The sequence below is a fragment of the Cyprinus carpio genome, chromosome A5, assembly GCF_018340385.1.
Source record: "Cyprinus carpio isolate SPL01 chromosome A5, ASM1834038v1, whole genome shotgun sequence".
NCBI classification, from domain to species: Eukaryota; Metazoa; Chordata; class Actinopteri; order Cypriniformes; family Cyprinidae; genus Cyprinus; species Cyprinus carpio.
In genome coordinates this window covers 36165960-36182122 of record NC_056576.1, presented here as the reverse complement: position 1 = coordinate 36182122, position 16163 = coordinate 36165960, and the positions used below count along the sequence as shown (strand labels likewise).

Sequence of the window (16163 nt, the reverse complement as noted above, 5' to 3'; positions counted from 1 at the left end):
GAAAGAACCACTTGATATTTAAAGACAGCATCGTTTCACCTTTGATGTAAAACATGCCACAAAAGTAAGTTTGTTAAGGTTTAAATGAAGACAAATTGATCAACGTAAAGAAAACAGGTATAGCATCATTTCCCAGTGATATTTAATACACTTGTGTGAACAACACCTACAAAAATCACATTCACTCCACTGTAGGGTTGTACACATTTTCTGATTAAAAAAGCCTTTGACAGAAGTTTCAGCATTTAATATTTTATAAATGACATTGCACAAAGCAAAAAAGGCTGTTTACCAAGCACCTGATCTTATACGCCAGCATCCAAACATTATAACAGCAGGATAGGGCAAAGGTTGGGCAAAGAAAATGGACATTTTCCATGCTCTGCTCATCTCCTTCCCGACAGAGGACGTCTTTGTTTCTTTGTCCAGATCAATGACAGATTCCTGGAACCGAGGTTTTTTTTTTTTTCTCTTTTTGAAAACCATCTCACCTGACACCACGTGAATACTTTATGCAGGGGAGGAGCAGTGTATCGTGTTGGCATGAAATTCACATTTTTTATGCAATTGTGACTCAGCAAATGCGTCTTTCAAAAGTTAGTTGTCCACTGCGAGTTCTGGGAATGTGTGAATAAGTTTTGTCCGATTGCAAACGAGCTGGCCTGGTTCAGGAATCATGGATGCTGTGTTTTGTGGGATTGTCATACTACAAGTTTTTACATCTGTCCTGTCCTTTCAAGACGGGGCACCAGGTTCAGCTTGTGCGGATATGATGCCGAGGCACACAGGGGTACGTCCCCAGACGAACCCTGCTCCATACACCATCCATCAAAGCAACACGACTCTCCAGACCGGCAAACCCATCACAGGTAGGGGATGAAGCAAATTTGGATGGGGTCACTACAGTTTTAGAAAGAGAGTTTTAGTACATTAATTCATGAAATTCTACATTCTTTGTTTTTCAAGATCTGCACGTGTATATATATGTATTTCACAAGTGCCTAAAATGAGGATAATAGCATCACTGCTTGTAATGTTTGTTCATTTGTTGTTTGTCAGTTGTAATCGAAGGTCCAGATTATACGGGCGTGCTTCTTGAGGCTCGTTCTGGATCCGACTCAAAAGCAATAGGAACCTGGCAGACACCTCCAAATAACACAAAGTTCTTAGCGGTGAGACTTTGGACTGTATAGAGTCCAATATCATGCTTCTATTTACTGCAATATTTATATCTGAAATAATAAGATCAGATATGATTTAAATTATACAGAACCCCTTTTTATGATTTAGAAACATTAGACTGCACCCCTTACAACAATTTGTCAAGCTGATTAAAGCTTCGATGCATCATAGTTACAAATAACACTATAGTGTTGCTCTACTTATAAGTAGAGTAATTATGGAAACTGTGATGCATAGTGAATTCTTCTCAGGGACTGCACATATCTAGTCATTTTGTAAGATTAAAACGGCTTTTTCTCCATTCCTTGTTTTTGTTTTGGTGGTGTAACAAAACATTCAGAAATATGTCATCAGAGGCATTATAAATTTGGTAACTGTAGTCACTGAGGGTCATACACTTGTGTTCCCTAGTGTTCAGGAAACAAGCAAGGTGCCATCACGCATGCAAACTCCAACATAAAAAACAACTCCACCGTCTACACCTGGATTCCACCAGCTGCAGCGGAAAACATCTTCTTCATGTAAGAGTGAGCATAAACCATCTCAGATGTATACTGCATGACTGTACTAATGATGTAAGATGTAGGTTTGAGCAAAATTATGTCATTTGTACGCTTATACTCTTGTTTATTATAGATTAGATGTTTTTTCTCCCAATTAATCCAGAGAAATGATTAAAACACTTCAGTATTTGTCCACTTCATCCTTAGAGCGACTGTAGCCCAGCAGCGCACTGTGTTCTGGGTACAAGTGAGGTCGTCCACTTCAAGTGAGTAAATATGGAAATCTGAAATCCCTTTTGTTTTATACAATATTTGTGACCCTGGACCACAAAACCAGTCATAAGTGTAATTTTTTTTAAATCGAGATTTGTACATTATCTAAAAGTTGAATAAATAACCTTTCCATTGATGTATGGTTTGTTAGGAGGACAATATTTGTCTGAGATACAAACTATTTTAAAATCTGGAATCTGAGGGTGCAAAAAAATCTAAATATTGAGAAAATCATCTTTAAAGTTGTTCAAATGAAGTTCTTAGCAATGCATATTACTAATCAAAAATTAAGTTTTGATATATTTACAGAAGGAAATGTACAAAATATCTTCATGGAACATGATCTTTACTTAATATCCTAATTATTTTTCTCATAAAAGAAATATACAAATATACCCCAGAGACTTAAGACTGCTTTTGTGCTGGATGGACACACACACACTCTCTCACACACACACATACACACACACACACACACACACACACACACACACACACACACACACATATATATATACATATATATATTAAAAGGCTGTGAAATTGTAATGACATTCATACAAATAAGGAAACATCCATGCATCACTGATTAATTAATTAGACTTCTGTCTCTTAATCATCAGGTGGAGGAGGAACGTCACTTGATGTAAACAATACTGCTGAAAGGATTGTCACACCTGTCCTGATACTTCCTGTTGTTCTGCTGGCAAATGTTCAGTTTCTACTTGCTTAAGAAAGGTCCAGACTGATTGAATTATACTAGGTCAGTTACCGTGTATAAAATATTTAATCAGCATTAAACATTTAGGCACACAATTTTATTTGCCCGACTCATGTTTAGCAGATACTTGCATATGCATTTAAACAACAATAAGATCAATTAAGATAAATAAATATAATGCACCATAATGTTCTTTTGTGCTTGTTTATGTATGCATTTATTTTTATTTTTGTATGTACATTATCCCCTATAAATTCTAATTTTGTTTGTCTACTCTGGTGAACATTATCCTGCTGATTACACAACAATTTACCAAGTGAATAAGTAAATGGACATGAGCAAGCGATTTAAATGGAAACAGCTTTAATTTAAGAATGAAGCCACGGAGAGCATATGCAAATGAAGTTTGGGACACAGTCACAAAGGCAATAATTTTGCAGCTTATTTGCATAGTTTACCAAGGCCCATTGGGTGATTATTATTATTATCATTATCCATAATGGTCACACTTATTTTAAGGAGCAATTCTCACTATTAACTAAATATTAACTATGCTTTTTGCCTCAGTAAACTCCTAATTTGCTGCTTATTAATAGTTAGTAAGGTAGTATAGCTCAGGTATGGGGTGTATTAAGGGATTAATTATTGACAAGCATTCATATGTCCTTTATAAGTACTAATAAACAGCCAATATGCTAATATGTATGCTAGTTAATTGTGAAAATTGGTCGTTAAAATAAAGTGTTACCAAAATGCCACAATATTAGAGCACATCCATAAATGGTTCAAATAAGCCATCTCGATAACACTTTAGATTAGGGAACACATATTCAATATTAATAAGAGTTTCCCTGAACAAGCTCCTAGATTGCTGCTTATTAATAGTTAGTAAGGTAGTTGTTAAAATTAGGTATGTGTAGGATTAAGGGATCTAGAACATGGTCATGTAGAATAAGGCATTAATATGTGCTAAATAAACAGCCAATATGCTAGAAATATGCATGCTAATAAGCAACTAATTAATAGTGAGAATTGGTCCTTAAAATAAAGTGTTACCGAAAATTATTTTTCACGATGCAGAAAAATTAAATCATTATACTTCAATGCTGCATTACCATAATGTGCTTTTCTAAATTGAAAAACTGCTTACTACAAAGTAAATACTGCCTACTATTTTTTTCAAACAATAATATGCTACATTATTTCCACAACATCACTATGTTGCATATTTAATTCAGCAAGTTCTCTCAAAAGAATTAGTACTAAACTTTAACCAGAGTTAAAGGCTTTCTTCATTTTTGATGAAACACAAAGAACAGTCACATTATAAACAGAACTGTAAACAAACATAACCATTGTGAACACCTTTGTGTGTGCAGAGATGACAGCTCAGGAAATACACAGCAACGTTGGATAGTGACAACCGGTAATAAAACGTAACACACAGTGGAAAACTGTTTCCAATCATTGTTGTTGTTTTTCAATGATAATAATAATGTATTGGACTGTTCTTATATAACAAATCACCCCAATACAATAAAGGGGAAAAAATGTACTGACAGAAATCAAAGATTTGTGTTTGAAATAAAATTCAGTTCAATTTTAGTTTAGGTTTGGAAGTAAAATGGAATAAATACATCTTAGCTTCTTGTATTCTGAATCAAATAAAGAACAAGCCTGTAGCTGTAATGACTTCCAGTTCATTCAGTGCATGGTCAAGCCAAGCACTTTGTGGTTTACGGTAATCCAATAAGTACCAGTGATAAATCAAGGAAGAGAAGAAACATTAAAAAGTGCATATTATCTTTTAAATAACTTATTTAAGTACTTGTACAACACTAGTCAGGCTTCATGAGTAAAGCAAGAGTCCATTCACTTAATACACAGTTTTGTTTGTTTTTTCTTCAAATACTGAATTCTATAATGTATTTAAATGATCTTCTTGAAGAGGAAGGCTCCACCCATGACTCTGAGCACATTGGACCAAGTACCCCAGAAGAAGACCTTGCCACCCTCATCACGTGCAGTCTTCCTCCAGCAGTCAATGCTGCCACTGTACATTGTCAGCTAAAATAAAAAATTTAAAAAAAAAAATTAAACACTTTAAGGAATAGTTCATCCAAAAATGAAAATTTGCTAAAAAAAAAAAATAATAAAATAAAAAAATACTCATCCTCTGGCTTTCCAAGATCAGGATGAGTTTGTTTCTTCATCAGGTTTGTAGAAATGTAGCACTGCATCAGTGTCTCAGCAATGGATGCTCTGCAGTGAATGGGTGCCGTCAGAATGAGAGTCCAAACAGCTGATAAAAACATCACAATAATCCACAAGTAATCCACAGCACTCCAGTCCATCAGTTAATGTCTTGTGAAGCGAAAAACTAAGTTTTTGTAAGAAACAAATCCATCATTAAGGCATCTTAACTTTAAAATGTTGCTTCTGGCCAAAATACGAGTCCATAAACCATAATAACCATAATAGTAAAAAAGTCCATCCCCCGTCCATCCTCTCAAATCAAAATCCACCAACATGTTTGTTTAAAACTGACTGTTTTAGCTGGTAAATGGTGTTTGATCTTTGCATATTTCCCTACTGATTCAGATGAGATTACTTTCTTCATTGGGAAAAACAATATTATGGTTTAAACTAAAAAAAAAATCTTGAGGAATGTATTACAAACACACAGCTTTTAGCTTCACAAGACATTAACTGATGGACTGGAGTGGTGTGGATTACTTGTGGATTATTGTGATGTTTTATCAGCTGTTTGGACTCTCATTCTGACGGCACCCATTCACTGCAGAGCATCCATTGCTGAGACACTGATGCAATGCTACATTTCTACAAATCTGTTCCTGTGAAGAAACTAATTTCCATCAAATTTTCATTTGCATGTGAACTATTGCTCTAACATTATATTAAGACTGAACGCAACCAAACATCAAAAGTCCTATGAATGTTGTATGGAGCATGGGAGGAAACAGGGGTTGGACATTACCTTCCTTACGCGCAGACTGCATCATCACACGACAACAGATTGTGTCGAAGGGATGCGATGCAAGACCAGCGACAGCAGTGACTGACTGACTGAGCAATCATCCAGCTGACCACAATATGAGTGTTCTTTGGGTCAGGTAGCATGCCTGTAAAACAAGGATATCTCAATGAAATACAAAAAGGATGCTATTTCCCAATACAGGTTAACCATTTTGGATTAGTGTCTTACTAAAATAGTTTTCAAAACTACTGCATCTTTAAGGTGTTATGAAAGTGAAGTGTGATGAAGTGTTAAGCTGTAACAGTTCTGATTGGCTGTTATTGTTGCAGAATGCTTTCCTTTTCAGTGCAGACAGACAAATTATTAAGATACTGTAGCTGGAATCTTGATGTGTCATTCCTGGTTAAGACATGATGTGAAGGGTCTCGCTCCATGTGGAGCATTTTAGTTCACATAAATTAATTATTTACATTCACTTTATTCAAAACATATTTTTTGGCAAAAACAAGACAGATAAGATAAATTTTACATGCTGCATGTTGGAGTAGTACAACTCAATTATATGCTTTTTTCAGGACTCAAGGTTGTTGTTGGAAATGATACATATATTGGGAGGTGGGAGTACAGAAACTAATAATAATCACAATATTACTATTTTATTTTACAAATACAGTAAGTACAGTTACTAACAATATTATTGCATATTTTGTCTCGTGACATGGACATTGACAGTAAGCTGCTGAATTTAAGTTGCAGAATGTAAATGTACTATATTAACATCACTATAAGTAAAAAGTGTAAATAATCAAAGAGAGCTGGGCAACTTTATAGTGGCACCCATGTGACCTGTTGAAATGACAGGAAGACTAGTTGCAAAATATGGCCATTTAGTCATTTAAAAGTTTTGAAGTTATTTATCATAGAGCTGTCGGGTCCCAAGCACTCAAAGTATGAAGGGCCCCTGCTTTCCCAAGGATTATTATTCTTATTAGGGCACAAAGCACTGAAAGTGCTTGTTTTTCATAGGGATGATTATTATTTTGAGCAGCAGATTTTTTTTATTTTTTTATATTAGTAAAATGGTTTGAGAACCACTGTTAGGCATAGGCAAAAGGTATCATGTGGGTTTAGCAGGGAGTATTTTGAACAGCTGTTGGAGTCATATTTGTGTGCAGACAACAGATGCTGAAAGCTGCTGCTGTTGTACGAACACTCATAGAAAACAATGTTTCCTAATTTTAAAGATGTGCTGCTTCTTATTCATTGTGTGACCCTCTTTATACTTTGTTTTGTTAATGTTGGAGGCTTCTGGTTAGAGGACAGAACTAATAAATCATAACCCACCAAAGTGGCTAGTGAATGGGATTTGATTTGCATTACCAACCATGTCTGATTTTCTAACCCTGGTTCTCATCAAGCTTGACAACTTTTTAAAGTAGTCATACTTAGTGAATTAGTCATTTGACATTTCAATTAAACTAAAATGGTAAAAACCCTCTGTGACGAGTTGTTATGCATCCAAACGGGTCTCAATTAAGTTATATGCGACTGTAGTTGCTGAATAAATGCACCTTTGATGTGGTTTTAAACCAAATCTGAGATAAAATAAATGTAAGTATGCAAGTGAAAGTGTGATAATTCTAATGAAATGTAAAAAGTGAAAACATTTGTGATAACTTGATCAATATAATTGTGATTTTCAGTTTTACATATTTTGTTTAGCCCTAGCTCAGCCCCTGATGTTAGCATATACTAGTCATGACCCTTAAGGGGTAATCTGCCTTGTGTCTAACTCTAATGAAACACACCTTTTGCAGTGTCATAGATGCAAAAGTAGGCCCATCCCCTTAGACCATCAAACTTGAAGATCTTTTCCAAGGCCTGTGGCCTGTTCTCTCTCTGCACCAGCCTTCCCGAGATCAGCAGACAAACGGGTTCTGGCAAAGTCAAGGGGGTAAATGAAGCACAGAGACGTGGCTCCAGCAGCACCACCAGAGGTGAGGTTCCCAGCAAAGTACCTCCAAAACTGGGTGCGCTTGTCCACGCCTTCCAGGAAAATCTTCTTATACTTATCCTTGAAAGCGAAGTTGAGAGCTTGTGTTGGGAAGTACCTATAATGACACTGGCCTCTCTAAGTTGCCTCTCTAGAAGGACAGGAAGCCCTGCTCCTTGGGAATACGTACTACAAAGTCTACAATACCTTTGTATGGTTTGTCTGCTGTGATTTGCTTGTTGGCATGCTGGACCTGTAAGAAAAGAGCACATTTTACAAACAATTAATGTATAAAGCATCACTGAACGCAACCATTTCAAATTTATTGCAATGACCTTTGTGTCACCAGATGCAAGACACCAAGTTGTCAGTCAACACAAAATAATTCAATATCACTTCAAAACATATATTGGTCCACTTTTCCAGAAGAGAGACAAAAAGCTTTGATCTGCTACCTTTGTCAGCTTTAGTATACAAATGGAAAGTTAACAGATATAGACTAAACAACACAATAATTTCAATGCCATTATATCAGCCCTGCAAACAAAACATACTCTCCATACCATAGACCACAACTACAACCAATTACGTCAAGTTCAACTTCACCACTAACCAGAATAAAGAAATCACAAGTTTTGCCAACATCATTGCGGGGTCAAGCACCCATGGGAATGGCCAAGCAACCACAGAAAAACATGAGATATTCTCCATAAATTTTAATTTCTTAAATAATCCATAGAAATGCTGTTTAGAAAGCTTTTGGTAGTATGACTTAAATGAAGAATAAAAAAGACTGCAGCTGTAATAGCATCCAGTTCATTCATTGCCCATGCAACTGCCCAATCAATCACATTACACTGTGGTATAAGTATTCCATACAATGTGTACTTTTGTAAATGGATATCGTAAAACAGGGGTTGTTGGAGAGCTACAGTCCTGCAGAGTTCAACTCCAACCCTATTCAGTCACCTGAACAAGCTAATCAAGTACTTCAGCGCTTCTTGAAAATATCTGCCCAAACAGGAGCTGGCCATTTTAGATTTAATGTGGATTTAATTTGAGTTGCAGGCTCTAAATATTTTTAAATATTCATACAATGGGATTAATGCGATTCTCACCAAAGGTTGTAAATATTATGCAAAAACACTGAATATGCCAAACTGTGAAAATGTATATTACGAATAGTGCTGTCATGATAAAGGGCCATCAATGCTCTTGCAGCTAAATTTTTAATTGTTTGTCTTATTTTTGTTAATATCCTCTAATTAACCATTTTGTTTGTACATATGATCCAAATGCCCCTAATAACTAATATTAGTAAATTCCATTTGTTCACTTTTGTGAATTTATTATTAAACCAGCATACATTTGATTTCAGAGATTAGCTGTGTTGTGCATTAAGTAAAGAAAGAAAGAAAGAAAACAAATTAAGACATTAAACAACCTTGGATCACACAGCCCTAGCTCAGCCTGTGATGTTGCAATTTGCCTTATGTCTAACTCTGATGAAACCCACCTTTTGCGGTGTCATAGATGCCAAAGTAAGCCATCCTGTAGATGATGATGCCTTGCATAGACACGCTGAAGCCCTGATACAAGCCCTTTATACCATCAGACTTGTTGAACACACTTCTCGTGTATCTTGCTTGTAGCAAATGAAAATATCATATATCTGAAGTTGTAATTAAATATTGAGCAATAGTGCGTAATATATGTTTATTGTTTTAAATGCTGCTTATTCATAAGAACCCAAGAAGAGGACGCATATGCAGTTACTTGTTTGGTTGATATAATCCTTAGGTGTGTAAATGTATAATTTCCTTTTCATTATTATTATTTGTTTTTTAATTTTCATTAAAATGTATAATTAAAATAACTAAAATAATTGTGTTTTAAAGTTTAGAATAAGACAGCCTTACGCTGGTAACTCATCACAGTCATCAGTGGACTTTCCTCCTCAGTATAGGCTATATTTTTCACACTTTTCTCATTCTCACTAATTCAAGTTTTTATATGAATGAATCTCTGAAGGGAACCAACTGTCTTCAGAAAGGTTTTGATGGCATTTTCATTTTATCTGATAAAGTAGAGTTAATAAGTGCAGCACTGCTTTGTTTACAGCCGTTACCGGGGAAACCGTTGTATTTCTGATCTTCCAAAAGTGCTTCCTGCTGGCAGAGAATACAAAGAAAGCCATTATAACATGTGCATGAAAAATGTAGAAACACTGGACACAACTGTGGGGCACCGTTATGCAGCAGCAAGCATCACAACAAAAAAGGAACCTCAAGGCTAAATTTGTAATATGTGCAAATACATAGGGCCAATTCATATAGTTTGTCTGGGGCCCCCAAATCACTAAATCCGCCCCTGAACACAACTCCAGCGTCTTACTGGCTAGCTGCAGCAATCAAACTATTATTGTAAGAACACTGTAAATGAAAGTCAGGTCATTAAATTTATGTAGTATCATCATTATGTATTATTATTAGTAGTATTATGTAGTATTCTTACAAATAACCCTAATATTAACAGACTAAGGCCAGATTTACTAACAGCTTGCACCAGCGCACACCGTCTTTTGGTGTTAAAATAGTACTGTCAGGATTTACTAAAGACGTGTAGTGAAGAATTAGTGCTGAAAACGTGTGGACACAGTTATTTTTGCACCTGAAAAATTTAATGTGGTATGGTCAGTATTTATTCATATTTGCTCGGGAAATATAATACATTAAATATGTAATGTTTGGTTTCAATCTATAACCTTTTGGGTGTAATGATAAACTAATCACTATTAAGTGATGTGCATTATTGCTGTGATTAAAATCTCACATGTCAGGGTTTATAATTTTGATCATATCTCTCACCTCTTTATGTTCTTGGTTTGAAGAGTAATATGAATAATGTAACTTACTGTAATATGAACAATAAAATACTCTGAATGTAGACTGTAGTTGTATACAGTATGTTACTGTAATCAACAAAGGATTATGAAAAAAATATATGGTCACTACTGTAATTCTTCTCGAGCCCCCCAGCAGTTTAACAGAAAAGTTAATTGACAATCATGCCATAATATTTATATATAATATAAAATATCTTTAGTCCCCTAGTGTGCAAGCTAAAGTCAATTCTGGCATGGATCAAAAAACTCCAATGATGTTGAATAATAGTGGTGGTGGGGGGGCAGTTCTTCTCTGGCTATGCAGTTATAATACAACAACAGTAATTAAGTAGCTACCTGTTTATTGGTTAATTGTAAGATTATGGAGTAAGTGTCTTTAAGGTACAGATTTGAAGGAGCAGGAATGTGTAATGCCCATCTGGAGACAGCAGCAATTCCCCCACTGTGAGGTCAATTATAAAAGACTGAAGAGATGCAGATGTTGATCCATTGAAATGCACTGGTTGCAGTTTGGAGACACTGGACATCAAGCTGGGCCAGAGGTGGATCTGGCAGGCTTTAGTATGCACTGAATAAGTATCACAAGGGTAAGAAGAAAGGCAAAAAGACTTACATTAGCATAGATTCTATTAATTTAATTTAAAGCAGAGTTACCATCCTTTTCTCCACTCCAGCTCAAGGACTGATAAACACTCACACTTAATATTCATAATTTGAATTTCAAAAAACATGTTTAGTATGTTTTTTTAAGCCATTTGGTTTATGAGGACACAGGAAGTGTTCTTATAAACCTTGTTTATTTTGTATTACTCATGTCATTATACACCTCATAAACCATGTATCCAAGTACACACATATATACATTGTCTGGTCTGGTGGACCTTAATGCAAAAGACTGGATGCACTCCTCTTCACTTCCCTGATGGTCTCCATTGTTGATCTCTAGCAATGTATTTCCCTTGTTGTTCTCTTGCATGTAATTCTCCCTCAGAGTATTTCCTGCAAGACAAACACAAGTCACTCTCAAGGTACTGTAAGTGTTTTCATTGACGATTGGGTCCTTTAGACCATAGAAAGAGGCTACAGGATTCAGTTCAACACTCATCCACCTTGCTTCTATAGTGTGCTTCCACTGTGGTGACCAAAGGGCAGAGTGCACTGTTAGAACAGGAACTGAAGTTCCTTCTGGACAAAGTACCGGAACTGGAATCTGGCTCTTAGGACCCTCAACTCCACCATTGCTCATCATCCCATTGGCTTCACTGGGCTCCCTTATCCCTCCAGCTCCACCTTGGTCAGTCGTCGACCTTCCTCCACCATGGGATTCCACTGTTCCGGCTCCACCTCATCACTCCATCCCTCTTGCTCTATCTGGCTCCTCCTTTCCTCCAGCTCCATCTTGGTCCTCTGTTGCTTGGGCTAAGCTGCGGTCTTCTGGATCCCCGCCTCCACCTCATTCGCCTGCGCAAGCCTTTGGCTTCTACCTGGCTCCTTCCACCGTATGCTCCACCCTGGCCCTATGGACTATTTCCCTTTTTCCCCATTTTTGCCTGCCCTCTGCCTGCCCTTTGTCGTCCTCCTGAACACGTGTAATTAACACGCTGAAATGTCTATATAAACATGCGTACAGTTTTGAGTTGATTTTTATTTTGTTTTGCAATTTAATTCCTCTGCCCAACCAAGAGATCATTGGATGAGGGATTTACAGGCAGCCTACATAGGTATCCAGCGATTACGTCATAAGCTATTTTCACAATCAATTTTTTTTTGCTTCTAAGGCCACTACGAACCCAAGCTACATCACACTACAGTTCTCTTTTGATACGATTCACTATGGGTAAACTCCACTTCTATGAAATACTGAAACCTAATTTGATAACATTCTTGTAGCCGCATGCACAAATGGTATTTCAGCCCGCCAAAACAGGTGGCCAAAGTCAGCACTGAATGTCATTTGATCAGAATCTTTTTCTTTCAGTGAAAAGATTATATCCTTGTTAAACTCTGAAGAAAGAAGAACAAAAAAGTCTACTACTCACCGTAGGAGAGCCCCAGCAGCAAAAAAACGCTTGCAAAAGAAACAAGCAGTACTCGTTTCCTGCAGCAAATTCAGTGAAGCTTAAGAGCCATTTTCACTCTGTTAGAGCAGGTTGTTGCAAAATGTCGCACCATGAGTGTGGCACATGCAGGGCACCCCTGTATCTTTCACTAAAGCGGTCCCACCCTTTGTGTTCTCCTTTTTTTTCTTCCCAAGAGAATCAGAAGAAGAAACAGCAGAGTCATGAGGATGTTGCCGATGACTCTCTCATTGACAGCTTCTGATGCGGTGGAATGGTAGTGCTCCATGGAGGACTTCTGCCCAGAGAACCAAGTGATGTCAGGCCCAGTGTGTACAGCAAGCTCATCTGCATCCTCATCAAGGCTGTTGAAGAGCTCAGCTTAGAGTGGTCGCCCCAGAAAGAGGCCACCAGCAGCTACCTCTACGAATGGTTCCAGCCAGGGCATCATCAGTGAGCCCCTGCCAGAGACCTGCACCTTTTTTTTGGACCTTTGTGAAGGACTCACCAAGTCATGGCATGCCCCTTACTCGGCTCGTGTCCACAATTTTGCCTCCACCGCCTTCACCTCTATTGATGGCACCGAGCAAAAAGTGTAAGAGAAGCTTCCCCCTCTTGAAGAGGCCGTCGCTGTACATCTCTGCCCACTCATGGCCCTGGGATGGAAAGCCACAGCAGTTCACCCTTCCAAATCATGCAGTATTATCTCAACCCTTGTGGCTAAGGCCTACTCTGCGGCTGGACTGACTGCCTCTGCACTCTTTACTGTGACAGTCTAGCAGGTTTTCCTGGCCAAATTCCTCCGCTCCATGGACAAGTCCGACCCAGACCATGCTGCCTTTAAAGAGCTGCACAGTGCAACCGATCTGGCACTCACCACTTCTGGCTCAACTTAGCAGAGTTCAGGGAAGCAGACAAAGCCACCTTGCATAACTCTCCCCAGCCTCCCCCACTGGGCTGTTTGGCCTCAGAAGAAATCACAAGCTATGTGACACTTTCTGTCACTTTCTTCTATGTGACACTTTTTATGGCCTTCTCCTGGGCTTGGTCCAGCTGAGTTTCTATTAGTGATATCTGTGTGGCAGCCAGCTGGTCTTGACCATCTCCTTTGTTAGGTTCTATAACCTGGACGTCCCTGCCCTTCAGGTACGGATTTGTCTGCCTAACCAACCTAAGCCCCTACTGGGGGTCAGGCCTGTTTGGGCCATTTTGCTCTGAGTACTGCAGCCTCATGACCTCATTGATTCTGGGAGTGTTGCGCCCCTATATTAACATCCTTTAGGGCTCTTACCATGAGTTCACTATAGTATTAAGATTAATGCAATGCAAGTGAACTGCATTGATAGAGAATGCTCTGGTTACTAATGTAACCTAGGTTACTTGAGATAACGGGAACAAGCATTACATAGCTGGCCATGCTACATTGCTGCACCTAAGTTGATCCTGTCGATCCTCTTTGCAACCTCATGGGATTGTAAAATGTCCATGCACACTTCAGAATCTCACTCAAAGTACTTATAAGTCATCCAGGAACTATAAGCCTACTGTTTTATGAATACTATGAATTTGGACATTCTACTCGACTCACATACTGTTTTTCTGGTGATCCCAATTGGATAACATACAAGTAGAAATGTGTGTGCATTTGCTATATTCAAACATGGAGCAGGGTAGACTGGAACCTGCAAAGCTCAACCATCAGATCCATCATCAGAACATTTCACAAAAAAACAAAAACAAACAAACAAACAAACAAAAACAATTAGTCTAACTGTCACACTTTTTTGTCATTTACAGTAGTAAATTCTGAGATTATCAAAGAGAGCAATTAAACCTATGAAATGTGGCATCAGTCAATCAGAAACAATACCTGAGTGAAACGGCTATGTTCAGAATATGTTCAGGTACAGCGCTATGTGGTGTACTGTATATGTTCAGTTTTTACATATGTGAAACTCATGCTCTTTACAGTACTGTACTACAGACTAACAGTGTCAACTGTTCTTGGTAAAAGAGCTAACCAAATTATCTCTTTCAGAGGGTGATGAATCTGGACGTTGCTGTGAATCATCAATTTTTGTTGTATATGTTGATGAGGTGATTTTCAAACCAAACAACTGTATTGTCATAAAAATAGTGAAAATAAAATATTTCTTCTGCATGTGATTTCATGTGTTTGTTTATCATATTTTACTTGTATGTTTACTTGGATAATAAGTGTAAATACTGTATTTCAACACAGTAACATTCATTCAGCATCGGGGTGATTTAAAAAAATATATCTTGCATTGCTTGCCATTGAATGAACTGCTAATCAGAAATACTTAACTGAAAGAAGATCATACTGTTGTGTTCTGCTGATTTTAAAAGAATGACTAGCGAAATGACTAGTGTGATCAGGTTGGATTTGTGTTTTGAAAATTTACCATTTACTGTGAAATCACATTAAAGCAAATAAAATAATAATAACAATAAAAAAGATCTAAACCATGATCAAAAAGTTTTGTTTCTCTTCGTTAATGATGTATTTGTGCACACGTTCATATTTTTGGATTTGTAAAGTACAAAATCTTTTTTTTTTTTTTTTTTTTTTTTTTTTACAGAACAAACAGAATTGTGATATATCTTTAATTAAAAATTGGACAGTTAAATATGCATTTAAATGCTTGTACAGGATAAATCTCTTTAACTGGATTCTGCTTTGTCTGTCTATAATAATCTATAATAAGCAATAATAAATAGAATTGTTGATTTAGTGTTTTACATTATTGACAGTTCAAATAATGTATACTGTATATGAGGGTCATCTTACAATAGAATTTCTCACAAGAATTTTACTTTCTCTTTAGTATTTGTAACAGTGTTTGAAATCACCCTTGGAGCCCAATTAAAAATGTTACAATAATACTGGCTACAGTTATTGCATTAGAAAATGCACTTGCATTATGTATTTTTATGTAACTGCAATGTGATCATTAAGCAATCATCAGAATTGTGTTGCTCAAACATCTTGTGGCCAGCAGATGGACCCAAACCAGAAGTGATGAGTAGCTGGAGCAAGAATTCAGCAGGACTGCTGATCATGAGCTAACAAGTATTTTAGATTTTATTCCATTTTGTGTGCTAAACTCACAAAAACAAATTAAGATGTGTTCTTTTGTGAAGCAATACTTTGAAAATCACAAAATAATCATTATTTAATTGAACTGAATGTATTTATTGTATTACTTTATAGAATGTCATAATAGAATGATCATATAAAGAAAATCAGAAATATAGAGGAAGGTGAGTTTTAACCATATTTCAAAAATATCTAAATAAGAAAGATTCCATCAGAGGCAAACAGAATAAAGAGGCAATTGATTGACAAGTGTATATGCTCAGCCAAAGGCATGCTATCACATACACAAACATAAACAGAGGCAGCAGGTGCTCCTACTTGGGCTTTAATTACATGATCTCTGATTCATCTAATTGATATGCTAATGAGGGTGTAATTAATGCATGAGAGAGAACATCCGCAACCTCTAT

General features: G+C 37.0%; 1 protein-coding gene and 1 pseudogene across 1 annotated transcript; one reads left to right on the top strand and one right to left on the bottom strand.

The window, feature by feature from the left end:
* The first annotated feature begins 478 nt into the window (after nucleotides 1-478).
* On the top strand, nucleotides 479-3439 carry LOC109106289 (putative defense protein Hdd11). Its single transcript, XM_019119671.2, has 5 exons — nucleotides 479-869; nucleotides 1060-1172; nucleotides 1594-1703; nucleotides 1893-1951; nucleotides 2582-3439. The coding sequence occupies exons 1-5, from the start codon at nucleotides 677-679 to the stop codon at nucleotides 2689-2691; spliced, it is 585 nt and encodes a 194-aa protein (XP_018975216.2). The 5' UTR covers nucleotides 479-676; the 3' UTR covers nucleotides 2692-3439.
* Nucleotides 3440-4404: 965 nt separating this feature from the next.
* LOC109106326 lies at nucleotides 4405-11821 on the bottom strand (annotated as a pseudogene).
* Nucleotides 11822-16163: the final 4342 nt, after the last annotated feature.